Below are 14605 nucleotides of genomic sequence, written 5' to 3' on the forward strand. Positions count from 1 at the left end.
TTATTTTTGTTTTCCCAAGATGGCGCCTGCCTGTATACGTGAACGGTACTGTCTTTCTAAACTATCTTTGTAATAAACTGTCTGTACGCTTACAAAGTTCTCAATGCTTCAGTTTACATGTAGGGACCCTCATTATGCTACCGTGGAAGTGTGGTGCTTAGCGCCGTCCAAGATGATTGTGATTGGTTTAAAGAAATGCCAATAAACCAGAGCACGTTTTTCTCCCATCCCGGAATGCTGTGTGGACTAGCCAGACCCTCCTCCACAGCGCTGTGAAGGAAGGTCTGGCAATGCGAGACTTGTCGGGACATCATTGCTGTAACTTTAAAGCCTTACAGGAGAACGTTCCTGTAACAATCTGGCCTGAAAATACCCATCAACATTGCATCAAAACATTGAAAATATATTTAAGATAAGTCTTATTCTTAACACTCATCTCTCTAATGATCTAATGTATCATGCAGTCATCAGTATGTCGTTTACATAGACAGCGGCTGAGGAAATTAAGATAGAATGGAATATCCATCAATTCATGCCCACCTTCTCCGCCTGACATAACCGATTCAAATTGTGTCTGCACATCTGTGTGGCGTAGCAGATAAAATAAAATGAAATCTCTATCTCAAAGATCTGTTAAGTGGCCTGGGATTCTCATTATCATAGCAGGTAATTATTGTCTGGCTTTTGATTTACAATTCTACGTGGCAGAAATAAGGAAGATGGTGACATGTCTAAATTAAAACTAAAAGTGGGACTTCAGTGCTCCTCCCGTCTGATTAACCTGGCATGCATGTAAATGAGCAGTGAAAATTAAAGTGCTCATATTATGCTTTTTGGCTTTTTACCTTTCCTTTATTGTGTTTATCTTTTTTGTGCATGTTATCGGTTTACAAAGTGAAAAAGCCCAAAGTCCACCCCAAAGGGACTTACCATCTCCAACAGAAAACACTGTTCACAAACTGCTCCAAACAGCTCTATTGTAGTCCAGCCTTTACTTCAGAGACAAACATGGTCACTTTGGAACACACGTTATAATGCTCACCTAGCTGCTAGCGTGGAACGTCCTCATACTCTGCTTCTGACTGGCTAGTAGTCCTTACCTAGCTACTGCACATGTGCGACTCCCAACGAAGATGGAACAGAAGTGAGATGCTTCACTCTGTACAGAGAGCTCAACACACAGGGTGAAAAGACAACCCAGTCTCACAGCAGTTCATGAAATGGTCACGTTATTTAATCTATTGATTCGTGTTCACGGGGATGTTTTTCTCGTTTTTTTCGTGGTGGCCAGCATGAAAATGTAAAGTAATGTATTTCAATGGGAAGCATATTTCGTGATCACAGCACGACTACGGTAGCGAGTAGTATGAAATGCCAAAAATCCGCGTAAGGAGGTTGGTTGGGGTGGTGGATGGGTCAAACACAGGACTTTCACACCGGGGATCGCGTCCCGCGTGTTGTGTTTTGTTTCTCCGTTGTTGCACCGTTGTCCCATTATTGTCGCGCATCTCCCGCAGCCGTCTCCCGGCGTGTGACGCGTCCTTTCCCCATTTTTTTTTTCCTAAACCCAAACTCCGCCGTCCCGTTGTTGTTGTCGCGTGTCCCCCAGAGACCGCGGAACGTGTCCCGGGGTGTGACGTTTGCTTTCCCCGTTAATCTTTTCCTAAACCCAACCTCCGTATAGATGGTTACCATTTCGTGCTGGCCACCACGAAAAAAACGAGATAAACGTGTTGTTGTACACGAATCAATAGATTAAAAATAACGTGACAATTTCACGAACTGCCGTGAGACCGTGTTGGAAAAGAGGAGCTGCAGCCATGTGCAGTACAACAATAGCACTGGGTACCCAACTTCGAATTTTCAGGCTCCTTATTGTCGAGTTTCGAAAATGTCTCGTCATTCAATACCAAATTTCAATACCTAAGTAAATCTCATCAGCGTCAGTGAGTCAATAAGCATACAGCATGTTTCTACCAAGATCTTATAATGCTGCTGATTGGCTGTCTAACGTTACACGTCGTAGAGACACGCAGGAATAACTCCACGTTACGCACAGAGACGGGCTCACGTGTGTGTTGTTTTGAGAGGCTTGACTGCAGTGGCATCACACACACAAAGGTGTAAAGGAGCTTAAAAATTGTTCCGTAATGTTGTAACTTCTTGTTGTTAAAATGGATTTCATTTTATTGGAATTGGTTTTGAAAAAAGTATTGTCAAGGAACCGGTATCGAATTCGGAACGGGTATCCATATCGACAAATGTAACAAGAAGCCATGGCCCATGGCCTGTTATACTGAGTTGTGATTACAAAATAGCTAATGATAATATTTCAAAGAAAAGAAATTCATTCCAGATATTTCAAATTGTGTTGGAATCAATGTAAAGTTGAGCTAACAGCTGGCAAATGCATCTTGGGTCATTCCCCTTTGGCTACATCCAAATATGTAGGTCAAGTGGGATTTTGCATGCAGGGATATTTTCCATTTGGTGTCACAAATTGCAAACTCATGTCAAGGCAGCAGACGCTGTGAGTATGAAAAGCAATTGCTTTTTATCACTTTCAGAGCGTTCCCTACAGTTACATTTCCCTCAGTCGTTTTTCATTTACACCACAACTACAGAACTATCATTTGGTGCCATATACGCTTGTTTGAAAGCGAAGAATTGTATATTGTCTTAGTTTATTGCGCCTTTTTGTTTCAAGGTATCATTTGTGTCGAAACTAGAATGTTGACCTCTCTGCCAAAACTTCAGTGGCACGTCAAAATGTTCGAGCAATTGATCCATATTTTGATTTGGGCACAAAATAGTCAGCCAGTGGTATTCAAGTTGACTATTGTGACAATGCTGGGTATTATCACATCTTTGTATGTTTTCCATAAAGGCAAATCCACGTTTTCATTATATTCAGCAGTTTTGGGGACACAGAAACAATAATGAACCAAGTATGTGAAACGCAGTTTTGAAATTACAAGCTATTTGACCTAGTAATTAGCTCAAACACTTTCCTACTGCAAGTGTGTATATGTCATAGATGAATACTGCAGAACCTTAAAACTGACTTTTCTAAAAGATAACATTTATTTTTGAATGATCTTGAGACTTGAAAATGAAGTTTTAGATTGACTTTTGGTTCCGTTTCTTATTTACTCCCAGTCTATTTGAGGGAACTTAAGGATTTAAGGTAAACACAGCACATTTAAACCAAAGGAGGTGGAGAAGATATAGAACACGTCTGTCCTGACCAGCAGATTTTTTTGCTCATATCCAATTTTGTAATAAGGTTCAACGTGGAATTGTTTGAGACAGCAGTGTGACTCTTGCTTCATGTTTATTTATTTTTTAGAACATCATAGGCAGTATTATGTCACTACTTTGCTATTGTATTTTTGGTAATAAAGACTGAGAAATAAATGAGTGTTTTTTGTCTCTGGTCACGTTTGTGAGATGATAGAATGCCTCTGAAAGTTTAAAAGCTGCAGTCACAATATTTCACTGTACATTAAAGGAACATCTCCATGTCATATATATTTATGTTTAATTCAACAGACACATTGTTTCCCACACATCGTTATAATACAAATCAGAAACATTATTGGTATTTTGACACATTTAAACCTTCATGTTGTCCTCGGGTCAAGTTTGAGCCGTTTTCAGAGTTTCTATATTAGAAATATGAGTTTCTTTCAACCAAATTGCCCAAAAATAAACATGGATCGTACCATACAACGCTCTTTGCAAGTTAAATGAACGATCACTACTTATTTGAATACCAATTTTAGGTGTTTTATTCAACTGACAATATATATTTTTAAATGGTTTCAAAAGACTATCCTGACTAAACTTTGACATATGCCAGTCTGTGATTATCCATCGACATACATTCCAATGATCTCAACTATAAGTCAAAAATAATAGTCTCTGTATTTTTGTTTAAATTAAAAAATGAGGTATACTTTATATAAATGAGGTTTATTGACCATGAATTTCAAAAAGAAGTGTGAAACTAGTTGGAATGAAGTTGGCTAAGAAAGTGTAACACCGACAGGCGAAAGAGAGCAGGACAGCAATTACATGGTCGGTGGGAAGACAAAACGAGGACGAAAAGAAAGAAATTTGATTCCAGTTCTCTTAGTGCAGAAAACACGTGAGGATACAGACATAGACGAGACACAGATCAAATATGCAAACACAGACGTATAGTCATAAACAGGCAAGAGCTGGACAGTCAGATTGTTATGTGCATGGTTGAGGTACAGTATCGTAAGGATAGTAGTCTGTATCCACGAAGTTCCACTTCCGGGATTGCTCGGTTGCCGCCGGAAATTCCGCCGGATTTCACTCATTTCGGCCGGATGTCCGTCCCCTTCCTCTTTCTTTGTGTTGGCGTTCTAAGCTCCGGTGGATTTCTGAGGACTATGGTTAACTGCTCCTCAGATCTCTGCAGGGTAAATCCAGACAGATAGCTAGACTATCTGTCCAATCTGAGTTTTCTGTTGCACGACTAAAACTACTTTTGAACGTACACGTTCCACCAAAACAAGTTCCTTCCCGAGGCTATTTTGCAGAGGCACCGTTGCTCCGTCCGCACCGCACAAGACGGTTGTGATTGGTTTAGAAATGCCAATTAACCAGGGCACATTTTCTCCAGAAACAAAACAAATTTAAAGCTCTAACAAGAAAGGGGAAAAAAAGTCTGATTGGAATGTAGTTTAAGACGTATTCATTATTATTGTGCCTCAGAGAAAACCAGACCAAACATGGGGTAATGGCAAGTACCGTAATACAAGACGAGGGACAAAGCAAATACGTAAGTAGCCGTGCTCAAAAAGGAATAAGTACACTCATATGTTACATTTCGGTCTCCTGAATAATGTTGTTTTCCTTGCTTCCAGTTTCAGTTATTATTTCCTGTTTTATTTTGGTATTTACCTTTGTCTCTCATTTTAGATACTTCACTTCCTGCCTCGTGGGTTTTCCACCTGTGTGATTACCTACCCTGCCTTGATTAGTTTCACCTGTCCCTCATTACAGTGAGCTTCGGGGGGTACAACTATTTCAACTGATGATGTCACTCTCTATTTTATATAGGCTTACACCATGGATGTATTAAGAGAACAAGAGAACCACTAATCTGTGCCACTGTAATTTGTTCGGGACGGGAGTGAAGACCTACAGTATCTCGTGCCTAAATACAGATAGACTAGCTAGCTTCTGCAGCAGTTCAAACACAGCTCAGGAGCTGCGTGAACGTTTAGCTAGCTAGCTAGACTATGACTTCATTATAGATGAGAGAAATACTATGAACAACCAAATTAAGACAGTTCTGAAAACCTGTTTAGATGACTAGCTGCTTTTAACATTTACCACAAAGCACAACGCATGATGACATACATTGCAGTCAAAACCATAGGCAGAGATTAAAGTTGATTCAGCCACTTATTCTTAATTTCGCTGACCCGGTACGTACGTTTTGACAGCTAGTGAAGTGATATCAAAGAACCACAGCAAAGAACACAGTCTGAACGTACCAGAGAAATGGTACAGTCCAATGGGGAGTGACAACCCGGTCTCACGCAAGTTCGTAAATGGTCACGTTATTTTGATTTATTGATTCGTGTACAGGTCACGATTTTCTCGTTTATTTCGTGTACAGGTCAAGATTTTCGAACGTTACCATTTCACGAACTGCCATGACACTGGGCTGCTCTGGGGTATGCCACAATGGGGAAATTAAATGCCACAACAGGGAAAATAAACGCCACACGCCGGCGACAACAACAGGGCCGCAACACGGGGAAGCGATCCCCGGGGGCAGGGACATGATCCACGGTCTCTGTGGCACGCAACAACGGGGACATGAAACGCCACAACAACGGGACGGTTGAGGTTAGGAAAAGAAGAACGGGGAAAGGTACCGTCACACGCAGGACACGCCGACAACAACGGGACGGTTGTGGTTAGGAAGAGAATAACGTGGAAAGGAACTGCAACACGCCGGACGTGATCCCCGGTCTCCGGGGTGAAAGTCCTGTATTGTTTGAGCCATCCACCACCCCGACCAACCTCCCTACGCAGATTTTCTGCTTTTCATACCACTCCCTACCGTTGTCGTGCTGTGATTACGAAACAGGCTTCCCATTTAAATACATTAAATTAAAATTTGTAATCACCACACAACGACATAATCGTGTCCTGTTCACAAATCAATAGATTCAATAACGTAACCATTTCACGAACTGACATGCGACTGGGCTGGGAGTGAGGGTTTGAAAATCGTATTTCATTAGATTATGTCCTGAATTGTTGGTATGTGATGGTAATACTGCTGATTTAAATACATACAATTTTGGATAGGCTAACATTATATTTTATTAAATTTTTTTCAGTACCCCCCAAACTATTATTTTTATCCCTTTTGGGAGGGTCCAAGTCTCATCTAGGGGGGGTCAGACCCCCCCAATACACCCCGTAATTCGAACAGTGCCCATCCCCCCCTTGGGCATTTAGTCTTTGTGCTCCCATTGTCTATTGCCAGTTCATCTTAGCTGTACAGAGTTCGCGCTCCAGCCTTTTGCTCCTCGTGGCTTGCTGCTTCCCTTTATTTTGACTTAGCATTTACCTAGAGTTTTTGGTTACCTTTGCCTGTTTTGGACTGGAGTCCTGGGTACCGAAGCCTGTTTGCAAGTAAAAACTTTCTATTCCATCTGCCCTGTGTTTTAAATCTTGCTGTTGAGTCCAGTCTGTTGGCCCCAATGTGATACGTGGTGTAACATAAGATCAAACGGAAGCTGACCAGAAAGGGCACAACAGAAATGAATAAAAAAACACAAAAAAGAAAATAATATGAAGTAAACCCAGGCAAGGAATGTCAGCATAGCTTAATAATAAGCCTCTTGAGAACTAGTAAGAAATCTGACTGTATTCAAACACAAATCTTTATATTCATATTTGTATTTGTATAATTTACTATGAAATACAATAATTTAAGGTCCGGCAGTGCAGTGACAAGTAGACTAGTACCTCCAATTAGTCATACACATGCACAAACATACACATCCACATACACATTCTCTCATTTTGGGAGAAAAAAATGTCTGTTTCTGTAATCCCTTTGGCTTTTACACGAAACCCTGACTGCACTTGCAGGGGAAAAAAATCCTCCCAGTCTATTCAATTTCTTTACAGGATCAAGTTTTCTACCTAAACCTTTTAAGGGCCCAGCATGAAAGTGGCGATCAAGGCAAAAAAAAAGAGAAGTTTGGGTAAGTAGTTTGAGATATTGTAGAATCAGTTCAAGGGACAAGGTTGTGCTTTTTAAGTTTAATGGTTAATTCCAAGATTCCCTTGTTCTGTGAACCTTGTTTTGTGTTACAGTGAGTGAGAAAGGAAGAGGATTTTTGATCCCGTGCTGGTTAAAGAGAGGCCAATTGGGCACACTGGGAGAGACGAGGGTTATATTTAATGGGCCATTTTCCTGCAGTCTCACTCCCTTGCTTGGGATGACAAGACTTAGAGAAATGAAAGGAGGGGGGAGGGAGGATAAAAGGACACATTTGGACTGTGTGCAAGTGTGCCCACAAGGTAATGATCCACAAACTAAAGGGGCCAGAGTCAGAGAGTATGGCCGTTAAACAATCTGTTTTCTTTTCTAACAATCCTTCTTTCCGACAAGAGTCGAGCCAATTTATTTTCTTAAATCTCTTTGATAATCTCCAGGTCTTTCATGTTAGCCTTTTCCAGTTGAATGCCCTGAGCATTCTCCCACTTGACCTGTTTTCTGTCTTAAGGGTGCTCGGGTGTCTGTTTTTTTGTGTGTGTAGTGTTAAGGGTTGCGCTTATATGGATGTGAAAAGGGAATAGGCAAATTTACAGCATAATTAACAAACAATGTTGGCAGTTTCCATGGGAACTTGACAAAACCAAAAAAAAAAAAGATTCTCATTTTGTTTTTTGATACATATTTAGTTGTATTAGCATTGCTGAAGGCAGCCTGAGACTTTAGATTTGTATTGCCAACGACTGCTTCTCTGTGCATATTTAATAAAGTTTCATTCAGTGTCAAATCATAACAGAAGTAAGAATCTCAGGACACTTTACAGGTAGAGTATGTCTAGACGAACGTGGCTCTAGATTGGTGGCCGTCTGCCTCGACCGACCAGTTGGGAGGGAGAGAGACATACCTAGTCTATATCCACAACGTTCCACTTCCTTGATTGTAGCTCTCTGCAGGGTAAATCCAGACAGCTAGACTAGACTATCTGTCCAATCTGAGTTTTCTGTTGGACGACTAAAACAACCTTTGAACGTAAACATGTTCCACCAAAACAAGTTCCTTCCCGAGGCTATTTTGCAGAGGCACCGGGGCTCCATCCGGTGCTTAGCGCCGCCCAAGACGATTGTGATTGGTTTAAAGAAGTGCCAATAAACCAGAGCATGTTTTTCTCCCATCCCGTGAATGCTGTGTGGACTAGCCAGACCCTCCTCCGTAGCGTTGTGGAGGAAGGTCTGGCAATGCGAGACTAACTATAATAAATATAGAAATATGACTCACAATATTTAAAGCAGTGGGTATAATGTTATGACATTATGAACAGTGGCCATTACAACAACAGTAAATGTCAAATATGATATCATAATCAATGGGTAGACTGCCATATATTCATCAAACCATTTTATTGATTTGGACTTGTTTGAGTTCCCTCCAGTTCTTCTTCCTGGATAATACCTAGGCCACATTTGGCAAATGAGCAGGTGGTGTGGCATGGATTATATCTCAGCCAGGGATGGAGCTGTAGCTGCTCTAAGCTGGGACGCCTGTCAGGGTTTCTGACCAGACACATCTGCAAGAATTCTAGGCAGTCTGGAAAGCAAGAGAGAGAGAGAGAGAGAGAGAGAGAGAGAGACGGAGATCAGAGGTTGAAGTGGCAGCACAGTGATCCATTGGAAAAATATCATTTTCAGGGATTTGTAACTGTTGACTTATTTTTTGAAATGTGTGGTAAAAGTAACACAAAATACATGAATTCAATTAAACACCAACTTGGCAAACTTGAAGTCATTAAAGTGTCCTGCCTTTTTTTGTGAGATTTCTGCCTCCAACACAATGCAATGGGGCTGATTGTAATTTCACAGTGATCATTGCATTTTGAAATGACATTTAAAACATATCTAGCAACATCTCTTTTCAGAAACAGCATCCCTGGTACAATATGTAATCCAAAGATTTAACTGAGAACAGTTTACATTGGGACTATCAGAAGAAAGGAGTTTGAATGAGAACTAGGCAGTTTCTGCAGGTTTCACCAAGTCGAATTTAAGACCTTTTTAAGACCCATTATGAATGAAACACAACATCAACTAAGCCCTGAATTCAGTTTTTTCAAGCCAAGTATTGCAAAACTTGCACTTCCCCATAGCTATAGAATAGTATCCATTTAATGTCTGTGGTACGTTCCGAAAGATACTTGCACCAATAACACGAAAGCTGATTGGCTGCAACATAAGTTGCATGTTCAGTTGAAGTTGTAATACAGCGAAATTATATTTGGACTAGCTAAAGAAAGATCTTCAACACCACAGAATAAAAAACAAACCGCATTAGAGGTAGCATTGCATGGACTTAAAGGTCCAATGTGTAGGAATTTCTCCCATCTAGCGTTGAGATCATATATCGCAATCAACTCTCTCGCACCACGCAGTTCAAAGTACGTATTACAGCTACAGTAGCTTTCACGCTTCAAAAAGCCGTTCTCTTGCTCTTTTTAATATAATTTTTCTTTTTCTGGGCGAAGAAGAAGACTCCTGTTCCTGAAATTTGGATTTTGAATACGTGTGGTCCTCCATGTTTCCTTCTTCAGACTTGCCGGGGCCGGGAAGCTACGATACCCATTAGCAGCATTAGCAGCACCTGTGAGTTTATCATGTGACAGCGGAAACGTGAAAGGCGGAGCAGTATGTCCTGTATGTCCCTTACCGGCTAACGTATTTCAAGATGGCGCATGAATATGGAGCGTCTACCCCAGGTCATGCTAATGCAAATGTAAAATTCCAAGCCAAAAAGAATACTTGGAATTGATGGTGTATGTAAATATTCATGAAAAAGGACAAGTTTGTGAACGGGCAACACAGATTTTGATAATGAACAACGAAACACGTTACACACTGGACCTTTAAGAAAAGTAAGACCTGTTTAAAATTATTCAAGACCTAGAACACAATATGGAAACCCTGACCAGGACAGTGTTTCCTTTATTTAAAATTAAAATATAGATTCATTTTTTGGGGTGGCTACAGAAATCAATGTCACAAACATCTAAATTATAAACCTCCACAGCTGAAACCAAACTACTGTATCTGCATGGCTAGGCTGGGTAGCACTAAAAGTACAAAAATATTGCAGTGTATTGTAGTATAAAATATCAACTTTTGTCATTTCAATTAATTGACCCTTTCAAACTGTACTGTGTGTGTCTTACCTATGGACAGATTCAAGTTGATTTTGATCCCTCTTTCAAGGTAACGACTTGTTTTAAAGGAATAATCATGATCCAGCAGGTTGTACAACAGTGCTCCCTGCTGCCACACTGTTGTGGGACTGGCTTCGTATCTTTTGAACATGAACCATTCTGGAGGGGCTTTTGATAAGGTACCTAAAATACACAACGTTGGACACAAAGAAGGAGAGAGACCGTCAGAGATATTCAGAAATGGAGCAAGAAAGACATAGAGAGAAGAGAGGGAGAAACCTTGATTGAACAACAACAATTGTTTCAAAGATTGTCAACTAAGTGAAGAGCAGGAGCGGAAGACGGATATCATACCAGAGTAGTGATAGTAATATCCCTTTATCACGAGGCAACCACAGCCAAAATCAATCACACGAGCACGTGGGACATGTGATCCAGTTTCAATGAGGGTGTTTTTTAACTTGATGTCCCTGTGGAAGACTCCATTTGTGTGCATCTCAATGGCTGCATCCACCATCTGCCTTAGGATGGTCTGTGATAGAGGGACAGAGTGAAACAGGTGAGTGAATGGAGTGGTGTTGGACTTCTTCAGTCAGACAAGAGTATGCAGAGAAATTCCCTCATGCGTCCCTGCTAAAAAGGTGGTGACTACTAGTGCTATTGGTTGCTAACTGGACAGTACGCTAAAGGATATCCGCTTCTTTGCTTTCTTGCTGATAGTTACTAGGTGAGACCATTTATACTACCACCATGTTTGTATCCTAAATATGAAACTACCGCCAACAGCCAGTTAGCTTGGCTTGCACCCGGCTAAGAAATAGTCCTGTACACATCCACCCTTAAAACCAAAACTTTTTACACCTCATTTCTTATATGCACTAAACAAACAAGATATGACACATTAATTGGAGACCTATTTCCAGTTAATGTAAGACAACCCCACGTGAAGTGTTCGTCCAATCAGGTGCAGCCATTGTGTACCATAAACGTGTCCATATAGGCGTTTTTTTCACAAAAGGGATCGCCCCGCTTCCCAGCATTGCTAGTGGGCTTGCCACTAGCAGTTATCAGGTTCTCTTGACTGACCATTGACGAGCAAAAGACACAGGCTAAACCCTCCTACAACACCGATGGCTGCACCTGATTGGACAAACACTTCACATGGGGCTGTCTGCTCCCGGATTTTAAAACGGACCATAATGGCGGCTTGTTTGGAAAACTTTCTCTTATTTACGAAATAGTTCAACGAAATGTGTTTCTGAAACTATTTTATGCGAGAAACAGGCTATGCAGTTGCTGAATCTGTCTTCGTTTCAGATCGACAATGGTCAGTTTAAAAGATTTTCGTGAGCTTTCGAGAGCCGGCCAGTTGAGCGGGACGCTCCTCGTTTGCATAAAGTAGCCTGAATTAAACTTATACAAATGAGGAGCAGGCACCTCGACGATCCGTTTCTCCAAAGTCTCCACAACGCTACCAGAATGCATTGCAAGGCTGCTCACATAGACAATGGATGGGGAGCGGGGAAATTACGCTTGACAACGAACACGCATACTTCGCCTAGCTTCATTACCTTGGCCTCATCTTCCGGCAGGAAGCCTCTTTTGGCCTTGTGATACCTGTGGAGATCCATGGAGAGGACTGGTCTTTCCGTAATCAGGAGAAGCTCCTCCTCCAGATCATAACAGTCAAGTAGGGAGATGGCTGCAGATCTCCCAAGTGATTCAGCTCCACCTGCTGCTTTCATCATGAGGGCGACTTCAGCAATGACCTTATACACCTTTCCATTCTTAACCTAAAGGAAATACAGAAAATACATAAGAACAAAAATATACCACGGTAAATGAGGAAGACATGGCCATGTTTATTTCAACAGTTGATGTAAGAAGACCAGATTTATTAACTTACCACTTCACTGTAGTGGACCTTTTCTTTTGGAATATGTTTGATAGCAACCTGAAAGGTAGAAACACAAGTTTTTCATTTGGCAGTTTCTAAAAATGCAGTGAGATATGAATGGTGTGTGTGTGTGTGTGTGAGAGAGAGAGAGAGAGAGAGAGAGAGAGAGAGGGAGAGAGAGAGAGAGAGAATGTAAGACTTACTGATGCAACGTCTTTCATTCGGTAGCCTGCATATACGGCTCCAAAACCACCTCTAGCAATCTTGTAAATCTCAATGTAGTTGGCTTCAAATTCAGCTGCACATAATCACAGAGAGACGACATACTGTATGAGATGTGTTTTTGTACTACTATAATTTTGAGGAACACCTATTGTTGGAAATGCGCTTATCTTCTTTCTTGTTCCGATTTAGATGAGAAGATAAATACCACTTGTCTGTATGCTAAATATGAAGCTATGGGCAGCAGCCATTAGCTTTACTTAGTACAACTGGAAACGGGGGCAAACATGGCTCTGTCCAAAGGTTAAAAAATATCCACCTACCATCACTCTAAAGCGTACTAATTATAACATACAAAAACCAAGGTGTAACTGCAAGCAGTTATGACAGGGTCCAAGCCTTCTGCACAAGTCCCTCCCCATGACCCGCTGAGACCGTGAAAGTCAAACCCAAAACGAGATGGCGGCAAGGCAAATGTCAGGAAATATTGCAACATGTGAGCTGCAAGGTATGTAGTTAATTAAAGATGCAAATTTCCCATTCACATTTATTTTATACATCCAATGTGAAAGCTTTAATGCAATTTTGGGGGGGGGGTGTAATAGACCATGCCCATTCTGATCAATCAGAACAACATTGTAGGTGTGGCATCACCCTCCAAATTTTGTAAAAATCGCATGAGCCCTTCATGAGATATTAGTCATATATTAATATATGTAGCACCCCCCTTATGGCCAAATTTGGTCCAGAGCCTCAGAATGGCATGGCAAAGAGTTTTGCAGTGACAGCATTTACTTTGGTAGAGTTATTCAAATGTTTGTATTTTGGTCGCTAGTTACAAAAATGTGTTGGTTCGTAATTGCCACATTTTTAAACTGAGCAAAATTGTTTTGTTCAATAAGAGAATGTCGAGAATGATTTCCCAACATTCAATTTGTTATATTTTAGCAGAATATTGAAAGCAGCAGATCTGGGTTCACTTTAATATCTGTTAATGTATCGCAAGTAATATCATTTTACCGTGATATTCAACAACTTTATCGCATATTTTCCTCATATCGTGCAGCCCTAGTTGTACACATGACACACATGACAATGGTCTAAATCTTGGCAACAAAGCGAATAAGCGTATTCCTCAAATTGTCATACTTTTCCTTTAACCATGAATCAGGTCCAACCTAACTTTCTTTCATTCTATTGGCTTACCTCTGCTGGTTTTTACTGAGAAGGGAATGCCATATATATCATCCTCATCTGAGGATGAACATATGCTGCAGCCCAGGCAGAGGTCACAGCTCACAAACTTTGAGGAACTGTTGGAGTCATTATCTACATTTAGAGGGAAAACTATTTGTTTCAGTATTCAGCAGAGTTTAATCCGTAATTGTATTTAAAAACTCACTGGCACTACATTGGTGAGAGCTAGTGCCCATCCTACCTTTTTGCCAGGACACTCACCTTGATCTTTTCTGGAGGCCAGAGAGTGAAGAATCTTAGACGTCTGCATAGATGTATGGGCCATGATGAACAAATGACAGAACATGCATTACCAAGTAACACTTGTGCATCTGATGTATTTCTCAGGGTTTGTCTGACTTTCACTGAGGTGTAACCCAGTGTTCCATCAAGTGACATCACAACAGTGGCACAGAATGCTGTTGTAACCCAGTGTTCCATCAAGTGACATCACAACAGTGGCACAGAATGCTGTTGTGACCCAGTGTTCCACCGAGTGTCACACAATGCAGAACATTACAATTCTTAATAAAAACCAAAATTATATTAATATAACGTTAATAGAAATTTGCCAAACACAACAAAGGTCCTTCTAATATGTTATGAATCCTACACAGAAACCAAATAACTTGACGCACAAACATGACAGCTTACCAACGTGAAATATTACAATGGCAAAATACACAAAACACGTTTTTTTGTTTTTGTTACTTCTCATTGTGTTAATGCTTATTTGTGCTTGCATCGCTGTTACACTGTCATAAGCCCTTACTGCTTG

At 40.8% G+C, this 14605-nt stretch overlaps 2 protein-coding genes across 2 annotated transcripts in view; one reads left to right on the plus strand and one right to left on the minus strand.

Annotated features, from left to right (window-relative positions):
- Positions 1 to 7324, plus strand: part of znf507 (zinc finger protein 507) — a 32658-nt gene extending 25334 nt beyond the window's left edge. The window contains exon 7 of the mRNA XM_031290688.2: positions 7192 to 7324. Within this exon, the coding sequence (XP_031146548.2) occupies positions 7192 to 7210 (19 nt within the window). The 3' untranslated portion in view covers positions 7211 to 7324. The remainder of the gene's footprint in view (positions 1 to 7191) is intronic.
- A 1339-nt stretch (positions 7325 to 8663) lies between these two features.
- On the minus strand, positions 8664 to 14202 carry LOC116043776 (serine/threonine-protein kinase pim-2-like). Its single transcript, XM_031290693.1, has 8 exons — positions 14050 to 14202; positions 13798 to 13920; positions 12573 to 12667; positions 12379 to 12426; positions 12044 to 12265; positions 10827 to 11004; positions 10482 to 10655; positions 8664 to 8866 (listed from the first exon to the last, which is right to left on the minus strand). The coding sequence occupies exons 1-8, from the start codon at positions 14132 to 14134 to the stop codon at positions 8679 to 8681; spliced, it is 1113 nt and encodes a 370-aa protein (XP_031146553.1). The 5' UTR covers positions 14135 to 14202; the 3' UTR covers positions 8664 to 8678.
- Between the last annotated feature and the right edge of the window lie 403 nt (positions 14203 to 14605).

The sequence above is a fragment of the Sander lucioperca genome, chromosome 3, assembly GCF_008315115.2.
Source record: "Sander lucioperca isolate FBNREF2018 chromosome 3, SLUC_FBN_1.2, whole genome shotgun sequence".
Classification (NCBI taxonomy): Eukaryota; Metazoa; Chordata; class Actinopteri; order Perciformes; family Percidae; genus Sander; species Sander lucioperca.

Excerpts from the sequence above, each read along its gene's own strand:
- LOC116043776 (XM_031290693.1), bottom strand. The coding sequence starts at position 14,134 with ATGTTCTGTCATTTGTTCATCATGGCCCATACATCTATGCAGACGTCT. Across the intron at positions 12,427-12,572 it reads GAATGAAAGACGTTGCATCA|GTTGCTATCAAACATATTCC; the intron begins GTAAGTCTTACA and ends TCTACCTTTCAG. Across the intron at positions 10,656-10,826 it reads ATATTACTATCACTACTCTG|GTACCTTATCAAAAGCCCCT; the intron begins GTATGATATCCG and ends TGTGTATTTTAG.